This window comes from Xenopus laevis, chromosome 9_10S (assembly GCF_017654675.1).
Source record: "Xenopus laevis strain J_2021 chromosome 9_10S, Xenopus_laevis_v10.1, whole genome shotgun sequence".
NCBI lineage: Eukaryota > Metazoa > Chordata > Amphibia > Anura > Pipidae > Xenopus > Xenopus laevis.
In genome coordinates, this window is record NC_054388.1 from 39,440,212 (window position 1) to 39,458,689 (window position 18,478).

General features: G+C 41.6%; 2 protein-coding genes and 1 long non-coding RNA gene across 5 annotated transcripts in view; 1 reads left to right on the forward strand and 2 right to left on the reverse strand.

Moving 5' to 3' along the window:
* The window catches only part of LOC108702813, a 75,308-nt gene extending 69,212 nt beyond the window's left edge, over positions 1-6,096 (reverse strand). For all 3 annotated transcript variants that reach the window (XR_005964634.1, XR_005964635.1, XR_005964636.1), the window contains exon 1: positions 5,971-6,096. This is a non-coding gene — a long non-coding RNA (uncharacterized LOC108702813). The remainder of the gene's footprint in view (positions 1-5,970) is intronic.
* Positions 6,097-6,122: 26 nt separating this feature from the next.
* On the forward strand, positions 6,123-15,433 carry mif4gd.S (MIF4G domain containing S homeolog). Its single transcript, NM_001086242.1, is given in 6 exon segments — positions 6,123-6,176; positions 8,511-8,613; positions 9,374-9,483; positions 11,247-11,402; positions 12,455-12,547; positions 13,441-15,433. Coding segments are annotated over 5 exon segments (672 nt in total). The 5' UTR covers positions 6,123-6,176; positions 8,511-8,528; the 3' UTR covers positions 13,669-15,433.
* An 87-nt stretch (positions 15,434-15,520) lies between these two features.
* mrps7.S (mitochondrial ribosomal protein S7 S homeolog) lies at positions 15,521-18,478 on the reverse strand. Its single transcript, NM_001368070.1, has 5 exons — positions 18,377-18,478; positions 17,385-17,576; positions 16,984-17,047; positions 16,173-16,340; positions 15,521-16,101 (listed from the first exon to the last, which is right to left on the reverse strand). Exons 1-5 carry the CDS (start codon positions 18,430-18,432, stop codon positions 15,880-15,882), a joined length of 702 nt encoding a protein of 233 aa, NP_001354999.1. The 5' UTR covers positions 18,433-18,478; the 3' UTR covers positions 15,521-15,879.

Sequence of the window (18,478 nt, forward strand, 5' to 3'; positions counted from 1 at the left end):
AAATAGTTTGATCGAACGAAAAATAGTTTGATCGAACGAAAAATAGTTCGATCGAACGAAAAATTGTTCCATCGAACGAAAAATTGTTCCATCGAAAGATTAAATCCTTCGAATCGTTCGATTTGAAGGATTTTAATTCATCGATCGAACGATTTTTTTTCAACCTAAAAATTGATAGAAAGCCTATGGGGGTCGAAGTTTTTTTTTAAAGAGACAGGTCGAATAGTCGAACGATTTTTAGTTCGAATCGTTCGATTCGAAGTCGTAGTCGAAGGTCGAAGCAGCCAATTCGATGGTCGAAGTAGCCAAAAAAAATAGGCCCCTAAAAGTGGTCAAGATTCACCGATTATGCAGAAATTCTCTGCAATACTTCCTACATATCTTCACAAGCCAAATAATGACGGTTTGGGGAGACTGCAAATGTAATTTTTTATCAGTGGCCTTGGCTATTTAAGCATAACAATCAACAGGTCAATATTCTCAGTATGAACTGGATATGGACTGGAGTCTTAAGAGTATGACATTTAACCTCTTTTAAATCCAGTGAATGTAAAAAAAACACTGAAATTGCATCATGAATATGAAATCTGCCTTATTACTATCTCAGGGAAAACAAAGTCTTATAATTGTCTTTAAGTTATATCAACACTTTTCATCAGAAAGCCACAGTACCGTAACTAGAGGGGGACGAGCACTGGTACGATCCCCTCCGTACTGCCTGCATTTCAGTGGCGCGCGGGCTGCCCGGGGCCCTGAGGGGGTGCGGGCCCTGGCTGCTCCCCCGGTAGTTCCGCCACTGGAAAGCCACATAAAAATCCTAGGAAGGATAGTTAGAATCCTGGGTGCATATTAAAGCAGGATGGAAACAAGCTCAGGATTCGCCACATGAAGATTTTAAGTAGCATTTACTAGTTACGGTTCAGGAAAATCGTGTTTTTTTTTATTAATAATATTGCAGATTATTGCAGATTAAGTGCATAAAAAAGGACTAGTTACTGCAAAACTGTTGTGATCCACAAAGATAAAAATCATCATTGTTAACGTAAACCTTGCCTCAGTTATTTTTTTTATTGTATGTGCTGTAGTTTGTGTACCTACATGTATAGCTTTGCTTATACCTTGTCATGATGGATTATTTATAAACTATGATCTCAATCTAGGAGCAGAACACAGTATTAGATGTTGCAAAGCATTGAGAAACCTTTAATAAAGGTTAAAGGAGATTTAAACACCCCCAATAAATTAATCCTTTATCTGCTACCCTAGGTAGTACCCCCTCCCTGCTTCCCCCCCCCCTGCATAGTTAATTACCTCTGAAATTACCCCTAAGAATTTACTCAACCCATTGGTGCAGAGTGAGCACATTGGAGCTTATGGGCACCATCTTCCAGATCTCCGGTCTTCTTCTGGTCCTCTTCCTTCCTTTCGGCAATTTCCGTCACTTTTGGCGCCTGGACAGTTGCTACGAACTGGAAGACTGCTCCAACTGCACATGCGCCAGTACAGCGATCACTTACAGAAGAAGACCGGAGATCCGGAGGGTGATACCCATGAGCTCCGCTGTGCTTACTCTGCACTGATACCTGAGCAAACTCTTAGGGGCAATTTCAGGGGTAACTAACTAATTGCTATGGCGCTCTTCACCTTTATCTTATGAAGACTTCACAGACTTCCCAAGTGCAGTCTTGAGCTGGGGGGCCCCAGGTGATGGTGTGGGAGGCCCCTGAGGCTGCAGGTCTGGTGGGCCCGGGCCGACAGAGCAATAATGTTTTGGTTGCTGGGATCAGTGACCACCAACAATCAAAAAGCATCTCTAAGGACAGCTAAACCCTGCATCTACGATGTATATAAGTTGGGCACATCTCTGCCACCCAAACGTCATCATTTACATCTGCAAACAGTACACATGTGTTGTAAAGTTCATGCAATTAGAAATGCAGGCTTACACACAGGGCAGCTCCTGCCATGAGGCCTCACCTTGCCTAAGGCAGCAGTGAGGGGCCAGTTACAAGAGGAGGCAAAAAGCCACCAGTCAATTATTTGCATCATTATGTTACCTTTATGTAAGACAATACAGTCGGTTACATGCATTTACTTTCATATGTACACACTATGTCCTTCCTTTTATTAACACCCTGTAATCATGCCATAATCCCCTTACAAGATGCCAGCAAAGGCAAGCAACCAAGCAGCCAAGGGAGGGTGGTCCTCAACTTCATTTGGGTATAGATAACAATGGAACTAAAGGAGTATAAGTGCAGTGGCACCAACTGTCTAAGGGGCATATTTGTCAAGGGTCGAATTTGAAAAACTTCAAAATTCGAATTCAAAAAGACTGAAAAAATAAAAAAAAATTTGGCCGAATGTGTCTGTTTTCGATCTTATAGGTCCATTTTCAGTCAAATTCGAATCGTACAATTTCGAAGTTTTTCCCCAAAAAAATCTGATTTTTCAAAGTCCACCAATTGACTCCAAATAGGTTCTAGGATGTCCCCCCATAGGCTAAAACAGCAATTCGGCAGGTTTTAGAAGTCGAATTTTTAAAGAGACGATTTTATTCAAATATGAATCGAACTTGGACTATTCCCTAGTCGAAGTACACAAAAATTAGCTTGAAATTAGAATTTTTTAAATTTTTGATAAAACTTTGATAAATCTGCCCCTAAGTGTGAGTATTCAGGGTCGGACTGAGCTGGTGGATCACCGGGAAAAAACCCAGTGGGCCCCGGCCCTTATGGCTCCCCGCTGGCCCAGAGACCCTCCCATGACCTGCTGGGCCCCCCAAAAAAACCAACTGTGGCGGTGCGCACCGGAGTTTGCACATGCACACCACGCCGTCATTTTCACATGCGCGCCTCTCCAGCATTAGCGCACAGGGGCCAAGAGTTTGCGTATGCGTGCCGGGGCCCGGAGTTCACGAATGTGTACAGGATCCCCCAGAGGTTTGGAACCCGGTGGGTCCCCAATATCCAGTCCGACCCTGTGAGTATTAGTGAGATATCACCAACTGTGCCACTGTTTAATTTACTAATAAATTAAAGCCATTATCCGGAAAACCCATTATCCAGAAAGCTCTGAATTATGGAATGGCTCCCATAGACTCCATTATAATCAAATAATCCAAATTTTTAAAGATGATTTCCTTTTTCTCTGTAATAATAAAACAGTCCCTTTTACAGGTATGGAACCTATTATCCAGAATGCTCGGGACCTGGGGTTTTCCGGATAACGGATCTTTCCTTAATTTGAATCTTCATACTTTACGTATACTAGAAAATCATGTAAACATTAAATAAAGCCAATAGGCTGGTTTTGCTTCCAGTAAGGATTAATTATATCTTAGTTTGGATCAAGTTCAAGGTACTGGTTTATTATTACCGGGAAGAAGGAAATCATTTTTGAAAATGTGGATTACCGTATTTGATGATAATGTAGGCTATGGGAGACTGCCTTTTCTTAATTTAGATCTTTCTGGACAACGGGTTTCTGGATAATGGATCCCATACCTGTACTTGATCCAAACTAAGATATAATAAAACCTAATTGGGATTTAACCTATTTTTATGTTTACAGGACTTTCTAGTGGATTTAAAGTATGAAGATCCAAACTACAGAAAGATCTGTTATCTGGAAAACCCCAGGTCCAGAAAATTCTGGATAATATGCCCCATACCTGTACAGGTAACTAGTAAGGTGACACATATCTAGTTCCAAACATGATTGTGCCTTAGGAAACTGGGATGCTTGGAAATCATGCCGCCATTCACAATAGGGGTATTGTGCAAGTCTGAGACAGGTAGTGTGAACCAGTTGGCTGAGCTAATGATGCAGAAACAGTGACACCCAGGGGAGCGTTACAGCTCTATCCCCAATGACAAAACCAAGGACGAAATACACAACAAGCAACAGGCAACCAGCGCATGTCCAACTCCCACAATGACAATCATAGATTGGTTCTGACAAGAGATGATAAACAAGGGACTGAGGTTTTTTTTTCCAAGGTAATGAATGTGATAATATGAAATAACATGTGTACAGTGAGTCCACAACTTGCATAGATATTAAGCTTGGAAGTTACCAAAGAACAATTGATAATGTTGAAAAGCAATATTCCAAGCCTTTATTGAACAGTCCATTAATAGAGATGGAACCTTGCTCCAGAGTATTAACCAGTCAGATGGCTTTCACTATTATAACTGCATTAATGATTTATTTATAAAGCTTAAACATGTTCCTAGATGGTGTACAATGACAGCTGCACCTCTCAACATACCAGTTTGCAATTTTACAATATAAAAAGGCTGTCTTTCCATGGCCATAGATATCTCCCCTCCATTTATACATATGGGTAGGAGGTGCCATACTGATTCCCTTAGACAGTACAGTATGAAGGAATAGCTTATTGTGTGCCCAGAACATTCCTTCTCTGCATATTTGTATGTATATAAATGGGCAGGACCTGCCATATTTTTCAGGACACAGAAGATAAAAAAAAAAGCCATTCATCTTCACTTCCTTTTGTCATGTCAAGAGTCACACATTCAATATGACAAGAACATGAGGTTGCCACCTTTTCTGGTAGCTAAACCAAACCTCCCAACATTTTGTAAACAGAAAGTGCGAGAAAAAGATTTGCAGCGCGTATAGTCACAACATTTTTTGACCACACCCCCTAATTACCATGTCCATTTTACAAAATTTGGCAGGGTATGAAAGTTTGAACAAATTTCTGTGGTTTGTATGTGTTATTACAGTTTTGCTAATGAAGGTGAATTGCCCTTTAAATTGTGTAAAATCTTATCTTATCTAAAACCGTTACAAAAGTATGTTAAGTATGTATTCTGGGCTCTCTGCCAAGAGCCAATTAAGTTAGAAACTTTCTTTCTGGCAGTTCAGTGCAGCAGATCAAAGAGAAACTCGGGACATATTAGTACAAATCCGGGACTGCAGGTTGAGCTGTCAAAAGCGGGACTGTCCCGCTCAAAACGGGATGGTTGGGTGGTATGGTGGTCTGACAGAGAGTTTGAACCAGACAATCCTTTGAAATACTGGGATGTCTGGTTTAAAACTGGACAGGTGGCAATCCTACCTAGCCCAATGCTTTAAATTAAAAAATATGGGATTTATTATACAGAAACAAGTTATGCAAAAAGCTCTGCAATGTCAATTCCTTATTTTCCTCTGATTTTCTTTTTCTTACAGGAATAATAAAAAAAAAAATAGCGTGCTTGATGTTAACTAAGCCATGTTGATAGAAAGGAATCACAGTGAGTAGCATAATATTTAGATGCTTTTCATTCATTGGCCAATTTATTATTCAGGTTTCACAAGGCTGAAAACCGAACAGACAGTTGAGACGGAACAGGCCTCAGAAAAACCAAACTGTCAGATGGCAACCCTACACATTTTAGGAGGTGTTTCAACTTTAAGTTAACGTTTCATGTATGGCCAATTCTAAGCAACTTTTCTATTGGTCTTTATCATTTTTTTTTATAGTTTTTTTTAATTACTTGCTGATTCTTTCCGGCTTTCAGATGGGGGTCACTGACCCCATCTAAAAAACAAATGCTCTGTAAGGCTACAAATGTATTGTTATTGCTACTTTTTATCACTCATCTTTCTATTTAGGTAGGCCCTCTCCTACTCACATTCCAGCCTCTTGTTCAAAGCAATGCATGGTTGCTAGGGGCATTTGGAACCTAGCAACCAGATAGCAGAAATTGAAAATTGGAAACACCTACATAACTCAAAAAACAGAAAAATTAAAAAATGAAACCCAATTGCAAATAATCTCAGAATATCACTCTCTACGTCATACTAAAAGTAAATTTAAAGGTAAAGTAAACCCTTGAATCCGCCACTGTCTGTGTGTACCTGTAGCTGTGAAGAGACTTCAAATATATCACATGGGCAATTCTTTTGTGAAATTTGTGAATCATCAATGAATGATATAAAACGAGTCAGTCTGACCTCTGAGGGTTACAGGTGATGTTTTTCTGCAGGCGGCCTGTAGGTGTTGCTGTCTTTCAGAAGTTCACTGTTTCCCCTCAGGTGGCCGCTAGATGTCGCTGTGCGTTACGGCCCGTACCAAGCTGAGCGCCGGTCTGTCCTGAGATGTGTGAGCCGGTGATTGGGCGGCTGGCTGCGAGCGCGGAATAATGAGAATCCGTTGAGAGGTGAGAGCGGGGTGGGCGGATGAATTCAGCCGAGAAAAGGCTCCCAGCCCAGGTGCCATGGGGAAGCAGATAAGTCTGTTCCCTCTAGCAACTACTGTAGTCTCCTGGATCCTTCTTACTCACTGTACCAACAGGTTCCCCAGGGAACTTCCAATATGTCCTCCCTATTGTGTAGTTTCTCCCTGCTGTAGGAGTGTACCAACATGTGCTCTCATAGGCACCCCTACAGACCAGTACATGGAGGGTTCCAGTACATGGAGGGAGTACTGTATATGGAGGGTTCCAGTACGTGGGAGGGGGCATTAGTATAGGGCACTATTTGGTGCAAGGGATGTGCATGTACACGGTTGCTACAAAACCAGCCCAAAACCAAAACTAGCCACGAGGCACTTCAAAAGTACAAATATTCACAATATGTGCAGAGAAAAAGGATCTTAAAAAATAAATGAATACGCCATTTTTACATATTTTTCCATGACGCAAAATGGGACAGATTTGCCCATCACCAGGGGCGGTTCAGGAGGTATAGGGTAAGAATGGGATGGGAGACTGGGGTACAGAGCCCAATATCTGGTAACTCACAACTTCTACACAAGTTGGTCCCATTGCATGCTGGGTATTGTAGTCTTACATTAAACGTCACAGTCGGCAAATTGCTAAAAAAAAAAACGACATTACCCAACATGCCCCTACAGACGCAGGCTTGGCACATTGTAGCCAAAGCACAAACCAGCCAAAGGCCCAAAAAGTAGCCCAGTTTGTAATTTCAAAACCCACCTGGGCTTTAAATCAGTAGCCCAATTTCACTGGAGACCCGCCAACCTGGCAACACTGGACTGGCAATCTGTGGGTTTTGGCAAATGCCAGAGGGGCTGCTGTAAGTTGTCATGGACAGTCACTATTTATTGGGCTTTTGTGGGATATTTGGGCCTAGTATTGGACTGGGGGCTCCAGGGGGCCTCAGCCACAACCCCCTTAGGCACCGCCTCGTTTGCATACCATTCATGTTCTGTCTCAGATGCCCCCTCCAGCTCTGCACTTAAAAATTATCGTCGGAGCGGATCAAAGTGGGACAGCATCGGTAGTGCAATGCGTGCAATAGCACTCTCTGCACTAGCAGAGCTGAATTCAGGGGCTAAAACCTAGAAATTAATCTCTTAAAGTTAAAAGAGGCATCTTTTTGCTAACCCTTGTAATTGGCCACTTGCTTGCCCCAAGGCAGGAGTGGCCCTGCTCCTAGCCGCCACGGTTGGAGGCATGCAGGTAACAGGTGTTGGTTGGCGGGACTCACCGGGGTTTTTTTTTCCAATATCCCGTCAGCCCAGTCTGACCCCTGGCCTCTATGTACCTGAAATACCAGGACTATTGCGGGCTGGCCCGATACCCACAGGTTTACCAGGTCCACATCGCTCCTCTATTGGCAAGTCGCCAGAGGGTCCGGGTTGAGCTCTTCGCCCTGCCCCTTTTGTGACCTGCGGGGTGGGTCTATAAAAGGAAGGGGGAAGTCGGGCGAGGATTGACAGAGTTTGGGTGTGGGTCGTGGAAAACTCAACCCAGGACCTATTTTGAATCTCAGTCTAATCCTGCCCCCATGAACTGATACCCCCCCCCTGTACTTGTGGGTGGCACAGTGCAGGTTTGAGGGTTGGTGACACAGAGCAGGGGCTGTCTGCATGTTGCTTTGTACATCACGTGACTCTCAATCCCTGCAAAATCTGATGAAGCTGCACATTCTTCTGGGATAGGCTGGATCCCGGAGCCCGTTGTGTGGGTGAGCCAAACGCATGTCTCCGTTGAACCCCAAAAATCAGACTGGATTTGGGAGGGGGCTTACCCAGGGGGTGGTTATGGTTCAGAGAGTAGGCATGAAATTGCTGAAAACCTTTGTTATTGTCACCCTTGAACTGAGCCAGGTATAGGTCTGTGCCTAAAGAACACTGATAGGCACCTTCCCAATTTGCATTCAGTACAAATATCCATTGTCTGCAGTTATGTTTACATGTAATTGCTATTGAAAGCACTGTTTGTCTGTTCTCTGCACTACTAGTTCTCACTCCTGAAACAGTGCGTCAGAGGTCAGCTAATGAACAGACATGGAGGGGGACATTTCTGCTACATTGTTTCAGGAGTCAGAACTAGAAAACAGCAAGAGACACATTATGCAAAAATATGTTCCTAGTGTCTTTATATTAATACTATGAGTCCAGGGCGTTACACTTGCATCTTTTACCCCCTGTGCACAGCTGTAGACTAAGAACTGTAATTTCACTACGTTTTTTTTTTTAAATTCTGGCTCTTCAGTGTGGATTATTATAATCTTTTACCCCCATGCAGAGGAGGCTGACTAAGATCATGGCAGACAGCGAAGAGCAGGAAGACTACAAGATACAGGGATTTGATGCTGACATCCAGAATCTTCTGAAAACAGCACTAAAAGGTTATTCCCATGTAATCATTCTCCTTGTATATTTAATATGCAAAAGAAAATGTATCTTAATAAGCTCCATGGCAGGGGTGGACAACATGCAGTTCACAAAAAAGATTTTGAGCTACTTTTATTAGCAATCCCCAGCAGCTCCCACTTTCACATTTATGGATGGAGTAAAAAGATACAGCTTATTGGTTGTCCAAAACATTACTTTTCTGTAAATTTGTATTTATACATATGAGTTAGTGCTGCCATATTGTATCCTTAGACAGTACGCTATGAGGGAATAGCTTATTGTGTGCCCAGAACATTCCTTCCCTGTATAATGTATTTATACATATGGGTAGGAGGTGACATATTGTTTCCTTTAGACAGTACAGTATGAGGGTATAGCCTATTGTGTGCCCAGAACATTCCATCTCTGTATATTTGTATTTTTACATATGGGTAGGAGGTGCCATATTGTATCCCTTCAACAGTACAGTATGAGGGTATATCTTATTGTGTTCTCAGAACATTTCTTCTCTGTATATTTGTATTTATACATATGCTTAGGAGGTGCCATATTGTATCCCGCGTAGACAGTACAGTATGAGGGTATAGCTTATTGTGTGCCCAGAACATTCCTTCTCTGTATATTTGTATTTTTACATGTATGTGAGTTTCCTCATTGTTGATGTTTCTTCTGTGTACAAGATAAGTAAATAAATAAATTAAATTTTTAAGTATGACTTTTATTTTTTATTTCATTTTTTTTTACGTGTGACAGAGCCAGGGAGTGTGGACTTAGAAAAGGCTGCCAATGTGATTGTAGATCAGTCACTAAGAGATTCCACGTTCAGCAGGGAAGCTGGGAGGATGTGCTATACCATTATCCAGGTGAGACACCAAAACATGACCAAATACAACTGCATATTTAGAAAATATCCGTCATATAACAATGTAACATTGCCCAGAGTGTTCTTTATAGATATCTATAATCTACAGTTTGGTCATTTCTCTATGGGACCTAATTGTAAAATGATATCCTTATAAACATGCTGTTTATCAATTATGGTGATCTTTTCTAGAACCTTCTCCCATTGTACACTGTCTGTCACTTGTCTAAAAGCTTAATACAAGCAATTATAATTTAGTAAAAGGCTCATATACCTCATATAAAACGGGCAGTATGTTTTTGAGGTAGTTGAATGCAATAGAAATGTCACAATATAAGGCTGATTAGTAATTAATACAGATAATTACTACATGGCAGCACAGAAACCAGTGCAATTAGCATCAGAATTTAATAATCAGCCCTGTACATCAGTTTATATTACAGACAAACCTCATTTTCTGCTGGATAATTTGTGACGACCCCTAAGATTAGCTTCTCAACAGCTGCTCAGAGCCCACTGAGCATGTGAGTGTCACATACACTTTCCAAGATGGTGACCCCCAGTGACAAGTTTGAAGTCCTGGATCATTGTGGTTATTGAGAAACTGAAAGTTTAGGCTGGTGCAATAAGGTCAGTATATAGAATATGGCACTTTTAGGCATATTCATTTTTAGCATTTAGTTCTCCTTTAATATGTGGGAGATAAGGTGCAGCAAAGTGGAAGCTTCAATTTGATTTTGCATCACGCCACTTGACTCCACCCCTTTTGCATCATGGACCGCCCCGTTTTTGTGCCCGCCCCCCACTGGCCGGTAATCTTTCAGTAAAGGTAGCAACCCTAGTACCCGCAGGTTACCCGCAAAAAAGCAGGCACCCTGCGGAATGAGGGGAGGATTTTCAGGTGCAAGTATACCCGCGGGTCGGTTGCGGGTCTTAGCTAAATCTTCTTATCTTATGTAATATTGTCTATATTTTACTCCTTTTAAAGTTTTACAAAACGTGTTTCTGTCCCCACCCACTTTTGATGACGGTTTGCAGCACAATCACTTCCTGTTTGATGGTGGTCGGCGGGTTGCGGATAAGGCAGTTGCGGGTCCGGGTCGGGTAGCGGATCAAAGTGGGTAAATATTCTGGTTGTGGTTCGGGTCACGGGCTGCGGGTCCGGGTCTTAGAAATTGCTTCCGTGCAGGACTGTACTTTGAGGTCATACAGTTATATACTATTTTACACAACGCCATCTATAGGCCAATGAGAGGAACACAAACTGACCAAAAAAGGTCAAGTAAAGAAAAGATAAAATATAACAACAAACCAGACATGGCTACCTTTATAGATACAATGTTGTATAAACAGAATGTCCATATCCTTTTTCTTGTTGCATCAGTCCTGCTGTAATTGTTAATACCATAACAAAGTATCTGTAAAGCCAATAAAAAAAATAAATTATATTTTCACTTCTGGATTGATGCCGGGAGTTCTCAATACCCATCCGTTGCTGTCTCAAAAGGGATTCCTGATACCCTCTCTGGAGAAATTTAGTTTCCTTCTCATTCATTCGTTTTGTTATGACATTCTCATCTGACACTATCCGTTTAACCCAAAAGAATTGAGACTTTGGCAGTGATTTCTTTATTTGAATTGGGTTGAAAATGTTTCACCAGTCATCCAACTGGCTTTCTCATTCACAGAGAGATCCGCCCGTTTGGCGGATTAAATAACACATCAAATCTCCAATTGTGTTACAGCCATTGTTCTTTTCCATAGGTGGAGAGCAAGCAGACTGGGTGCACCATGTTCCGCTCCAGCCTCCTGAACCGGCTTCAAGTGGAGTATAGGAACCGGAAGGAGACCAGAGCTCGCTCTCTGCAGGAGTGGGTGTGTTACGTTGGCTTCATGTGCAACGTCTTCGACTATCTTAGGGTGAGCAGCAAGTGGAGTATTCCAGGCACTGAGCCTTTGTGATTGTGGTATGGCACATATATATATATATATATATATATATATATATATAAGACCGGGTGGTAGGAGGCAGTTGTTCATCCAGTGGGCTGACTGAAGCACATGGGAATACAGAAGCTGGATTCATTAAAGGAGACATATAGGAAAAATGAAAAAAAAAACATAATTGTGTAGGCAATTATAAGTAATATATGGTGTTGCTTTTACATGGTGCTAAAAATTAATATTGTCTTTAAAAATAGCTCCTTGATTGGAGCTCCCTACAGATGTTCACTGGTCCCTGTTTCAAAAGAAGGGTGGGCGTGTCCTAATGGTCCCTGCCAGAAGCACAGTAGGAGGGGGACAGCCAATCACAGCCCTGCAGTCACACAAGCAAAGACAGGCGTCAGTTCCCTGTCAGGTCCTGCTAGCTGCTGATTGGTTCCTGTCCTACAGTGCAGTGAGCTGAGTGCTGCCGTCTCCCGCTACATAGCCTGGGAATTCAGGGAGCAGCAAGTGGAAGAGGAGAAAAGAATTATTAGAGTTTTTGCAGTAATATTCAATAAATCACCCTGAAACACTACTTTTTAAAGCACAATTCTTCTATATCTAAATGAGTATAATGCACTAGTACATTCTTATTTTTTACACAAAAAGTCTCCTTTAAGGGTCGAATTGTGAGAACTCTTGTCAGAACTTGATTTGGGAACAAACTCAGTTAGAATTTTAATTCGAAAAACGAGATTTATCAAACCTTGACCCTTGGAAAAATTAGAATTTGACTATTCGCCACCTAAAACCTGCCGAGTTCATGTATAAGTTAATGGGAGAGGTCCATTGGCCCATTTGAAGATGTTATTAGCCTTCCTGACATTCAGAGAAAAAAATCATTTTGAGTTTAGTCTAATTCAATTCGAGTTTTTGGGTTGGTAAAATTATTGATTTTCGAGTATATTTGAATTTAAGTTAAAAAAATTCACATGAATTAGAAATTTGATAAATGGGCCTCTAAATGTCAGAACTCTGTGTTTCAGGTGAATAACATGCCGATGCTGGCTCTGGTTAACCCTGTGTATGACTGCCTGTTCGATTTGGTACAGCCTGATAGTCTGAAAAAGGAAGTGGAGGTAAGTGAGCATATTTCACTGATCTGTATTGACTCTTTCCTGGCCTTCTGAATAAGCCTCCTTTCGCCCCCAGAATGACTTCTTGAGGGAGCACTGTGCTAACAAAGTGACAAATCAGCTTCTTTTCATGCACAATTCTGCCTTTCATTGGTTTGCCACTGGGCCTGCTAATGTTTTGGCTTGTCAGCATTCTAGTGCTTCTCTTATCAGCCTGTGCTGATACTATTGGCAAACCTCCTGCTGTATAACATATACTTAAATTAATTCTAAAATAGAATAATGCTAGAAATGCTGTATTTTGTATACTAAAAATAAACATGAACTTACTGAACCAGAAGCCCAATTAAACGAATGATTTATGTTTTCAAAGCTGGCCGCAGGGGGCTGTCATCTTGTAGCTTTGTTAAACATCTTTGCAATACCAAGACTACGCACATGCTCAGTGTGGTCTGGGCTTCATTTGGGAGGTTAAGCTTAGGGGTCGTCATAAATGATCAAAACATCACAAGTCAAATAATATCTGCCATAGTAGCCTATACAGCAAGACTGATTAATCATCAGAATATGCAGAATGCGCTGGGTCTGTGGATACAAAATCTCCACAAGGTTGCCAGCTGCTCTACAGGGAAAAAAAACAGAGCTGTTCCAGTTCTAAGAAGTCCCTCCCCCTGCTGTTTGAAAGTCAGTTTCCCTGCAGAGCAGTTAGGGACTGTCATATCTGCAGCAGTCAGCAAGTAAAACAAAGGGGGAATTTCACTTTTTATTATAAAAAGGGTACACATTTTTTAATTGAAGTATTTTGGAGATAGGTTTCTTTTTCATTAAAGAAAGTAAAAATGGGATTTTATTTTTTTTGCCTTTACGTCCCCTTTAACCCATCTGATATTTTTCAGGTTGACTGCCTGGTGTTGCAGTTGCATCGGGTAGGGGAGCAGCTAGAGAAGATGAACTGCCAGCGTATGGATGAGCTTTTCTCACAACTGAGAGACGGCTTCCTCCTGCAGGGAGGCCTCAGTTCACTGACCCAGCTACTGCTGCTGGAGATGATCGAGTACAGGGCAGCCGGCTGGAGTATGACTGATGCTGCACAGAAGTATTACTACAGTGAGGTGTCGGACTGATACTATAGACAGTGGCGTTTATCCTACATGCACATTAAAAGCACAAGATCTTATAAACCCTATAGTTGCTGCAGAGCCATGTTTCAAAGTGAAGTGTTAGAGCAGAAGAGCATCCCAAAGGCATACACTTTACTACACCTTTTGATAAATCCTAATTTATGTAAAATATACCCCCAATATTTAATGGCTGGCTGAGCCGTATTTTGTTTGTGGCCTTCATCCAACCACAGTTCAGACAGGGTGTGCAGTTGGTCAGAGAAGGACAAATGGGTGGGGTTCAGCCCAGAGCATAAACTAAGGGTTTATATTGGACAAGCTCAAAAGCATTCATGGCTTTTTGGCAATAAAATTGGTTTGAGCTGTGTAATGGATTTGCTGCACTAGTGTAAAACATATAGGGGTTTATATTATTCGAGTTCTTCTGCAAAAGCTTTGAAAACACTTTGAAGGACAAGAAAAATCCAAATAGGTTATTAGTTGTGTGTTAGTAAACAAAGGTTAGTTGTTCCAGGGATGATTTGCATGCCTGTTAGGCATTATCTGCGCTGGTAGAGAAAACACCAATACTAAACCCGTGCATTTTTTGGGTGGAAAGCCAGGGTGTTTTGGCACAGTACTGCTTTTTCACCAGATTAGGAAATTCCACGTGTTACATGCCTCCAAGGGTAATTTCACACTTGGTGTACATGGGAGAGGAACTAAATGTTTTAAATCAATTTCATATTGAACGTGAATTGCCTGGCAACTCTGAGTCTTGAGCCTGTCATAATTTTTGATTATTAAAGGGGAACTATTGTGAAAATGAAAAATCTTTTCTAAATACAATCAATTCAAAATTCTGTACTGTTTCTTAAATGATCTGTTTCTGTTCACTATTTCTCTCTCAGCATCTGTTTCTCTTCATGTTGTACGGTTTCTGAAATAATCAAATTTATCTTCACTATCCCTCTCGCAGCATCTGTTTCTCTTCATTGTGTCTTCATTCAGCAGTTGGGTATCAATTGACAGTGACAGACATCATGTCTCTCTACCTGCAGGATTTGTGCAAAAGTCAGTTATTTTGTTAGATTTTAATGTACTGGAATCAGTTATTTGAGTGAGCTCTAATACATCTGATAGTAAAGGGAGCCCCCCTATAAGATATATTAGATCTAACTGTAAATGACTGACACCCAACTCCTGCATGAAGAGAGAATGTATGAAGAGAGAATGAAGAGAAACAGATACTGAGAGAGGGATAGTGAAGATGAACTTGATTATTTCAGAAATGGTGCACAATTTAATTGATTGAGGAAGTTTCTTATTTCAATATGAAGAAGCGTATATTAAATTTACATTTTCTTATAGTTCCCCTTTAAGCATGTACATCAGCAGGATATACTCACAGAAAGGTAAATGGGGAGAAGGAAGTGATTTAGAAGACTTGTCCCCTTTCACAGAGGCTACAAAATGCTTGACATTGCTTATAACTGTTCTAGAGTCAGTGAAAAACTAAATTGTCAGAACTTTAGGATAGTGCATCCCGCCATGTCACAGCAGATGTAAGGTATATGCATCCATGGGCTTCCTCTGCCACCGGCTCTCAGGTTTTCTATTTGCAGCCATTTCACATGAGAAGACTTGAAGCAAGCAACACTCACACTAAGACGGGTGCTGTAAATGGAGAGAGCAGTTGTCACCTACTAAAGCACACCACCACCACCTCTTGTATCCATAGGGCAATACATAATATATACTCTGCTGGCTAATTTGAAAAAAAAAAAAATGTTTTATAATCTAATAAATTTGTCTGAAAGATGTACATGTTTTCTTAAACTCTTTATAATGATTTCACTGGTACAAATGAATTTGGTTTTATGATAAATTTTATTAATAAAGTTTTTCTACGCTACACATATGTCTTTCATTTTGGATCTTTTGTTGACTTCAAAAATGTTATTGCCTGCCCCATTATAGCTGCCAGGCAAAGTATACAGGGTCACACATGAGGAACAAATACGTGTAATAATAGACCCTTTTCTTTGTGTGTATAGAGCAAAATGGGGCCTTTTCATACTGTGCCATCTGGTTTAATTCTTGCAACACACTTTTTTGGCATACCCAACACAGATAGTAAAGGATTCCTTTTCAGCCAAAAATGCTTGGATTATTATGCAGGGCCTCATCAATAAAAAAGAACACATATCTCTATGTTTAAGTCCTGGTAACTGGCTACCACCAGCGGAAGTGAGCAAACGCTCTGTTGGCTTCAGCCATTTTATGCAACTCGTGCTTTTTCTTCACCACCTCTCCCTGCCCCTGGTAAGCGTCAAGTATGGCCTGGGACAACTTTTCATACATTAGAGTCCGGCGGTGTTTGTTCTCACGGCTCTCTGTGATTAACCACTTCATAGCCAGGAACCTGCGCCTGTTCTCTTTCAACGGAGTGGGGACCTAAGAAAAATAAAATAATCACACTCTCCTCAAAGGAGCCATAATCTTCACTTTATGTGGTCTCTAAGTACCTGGTATGATTTGCCTCCCCTCAGAATGCTGGTAAGGCCAATAATGGGCTGGCAGTTGTGCAGAGCTTGATGGAAAATAATGTAGGGATTGCACTCAATGCTTGCCTTCTCCTCTTCAGGGGCCTTGTAGTATTTTTCGAGCTGGGTCCTCTTTATTTGCTCTAATGTCTACAAAAAGAGAAATTATGTAGCAATAAACATAAGGCAAGAAGTCTAGTAGCATGGTCTTCCTGTATTTCATTGTGGGGTAACTACAGATGCACCAAATCCACTATTTGGGATTCGCACGAATCCTTTTTGAAAGATTTGTCCGAAACAGAAACCGAATCCTAACTTGCATTTGCAAATTAGGGGCGGGAAAGGCAAAAGTGAGAAGAGAGTTTTTTTTTTTACTTCCTTGTTTTGTGACGAAAAGTTGCGTGCTTTCCCTTCCGTCTCTAATTTACATATGCAAATTAGGATTTGGTTAGGCCAGGCACAAGGATTCGGCTGAATCCAAATCCTGCTGAAAAAGGCCGGATCCTGGATTTGGTGTATCTCTAGGGGTAACCAGCATGCACGTTTCATGCCCCCTTACTCAGGCTCGGAGAAACTGTATAAGATCCATTTTTTTTGTTGTTGTTTACACAGGGTGGTTTTTGCTCAGTATATTTAAATTTGCAGATGCAGAAGAATATTTGGATTGGTATTGGCCAAACAGACCCGAATGTATATTTTTTGTGTGAAAGTGTTAAGAGGCCCTAGGTTGTAAGCTCTGCTGCTGTGTAAGCACTATAGTAGTTTATAAATAAAGGATTAAGTCAGAACCAACCTGATTCATAATGGAGCGAGACAGAGTCTTGTTGCCTCCTTTCATCATCATATTGGTGAATTTGCTGTAAGACAAAGGGAGTTATTTTCAGATTTTCATAAAGGCATCAATCATTATTCACTTGAAGACACAATGTTCATATGAGGGGTACATCATATCTAGCTGTGGTTTGCCTTCATTGATTTGGTTATTCCATGTCATACATTCAACAGAATGACGGGTAACAACTATTTTACCATAACAAACATTCAATGGATGGGTAAGTGGGGACGTCCTTAAGTCGTTTATATGAGGTGTTTCCGGGTATATACTACATGGTGATTTGGTTTTATCATGTGACATGTTCTAGCAGGATTACATTAGGTTTTCTCTATAAACTAAGAAAATTAATGCTGATGTACCTGATTGTTGGGTCACTAAAGACAGAGCTGGTCACATTGGAAGGAGCTGCTTTAATAGGCCTGACAATTTTCAGCTCTCGTTCTGCCCGCTCCTGCTCATTCAGCTCCTCCGGGGGGCGGCTGTAGACCTCCTTGTCTGTTTCAGGATCAAGATATTGGGGGCTATACCTGCTCCACCTGATTTGGGTCAGACTGCAGGAAGAGAAGTGAAAACATGAAATTCAGAGAAGATACGACAGCCATGCCTTAACATTACTAATCACGAACTGTTATCTTTAACAACTGAAATACCTGTATGCCCCTTCTTTACATATCACCTCTCTGTCTTAGTGTGTATCCTAATCATCATAGTATCCCTGTTTTTAGCCCTCTCCCCTACCTCAGATTCATCTCCACTCAATGCCCCCTCTCTGCCCGAGCCTATATCCATTGCCCCTGTATCCCTATCCCCTTTATCCCTATCCCCTTTCTACTCAAGTCTGTTTCCTTCTCCTCTTCATACACTTTCTCTGGTTGAGGCATTATCCCTCTCCACTGAGTTTCCGAACTCTGCCCAGGTATGTGTCCCTTTTTCCCTAGCATTTGCCTGAGTCTGTTTCACTCTCCCCTCAGTATCCCCTCTGTGCATCCTTCTCCCCTCAGTATTAGTCTCCATTTACTATTCCCCCTTTATCTGCACAGTCTCCCCTCTCTGCCCCAGTCTGCGCCCTTCTCCCCCTCAGTATCCCCTCTCTGCCCGTCTGTATCCCTCTGCCCTTACTATTGTCCCTTTCTCTGCCTCAGTGTGAATCCTTTTCCCCTCAGTATTTCCTCTATGAGCCAGACTTTTTGCTTATCCCTTCAGTATCTCCTCTCTGACCCAGTCTGTATCCTTCTCCTCTCAGTATATCCCTCTCTGATTCATTCTGCAGCCTTCCTCCCTCGGTATCCTCTCTCTGCCCCAGTCTGCAGCCATCTTCCCACAAAATCCCCTCTCTCTGACCATTTCATACCATGTCAGTGACGCCCGTATCCTATGAACCAGCAACTTGCCCGTGGGCGCCGCCATTTTTCTCTTCCGGGCTCGCGAGACCCAAGGTTGAACTCTGCGAAAT

Excerpts from the sequence above, each read along its gene's own strand:
- mrps7.S (NM_001368070.1), bottom strand. The coding sequence starts at position 18,432 with ATGGCGGCGCCCACGGGCAAGTTGCTGGTTCATAGGATACGGGCGTCA. Across the intron at positions 17,577-18,376 it reads ATACGGGCGTCACTGACATG|TCTGACCCAAATCAGGTGGA; the intron begins GTATGAAATGGT and ends CTCTTCCTGCAG. Across the intron at positions 16,341-16,983 it reads CTCGCTCCATTATGAATCAG|ACATTAGAGCAAATAAAGAG; the intron begins GTTGGTTCTGAC and ends CTCTTTTTGTAG.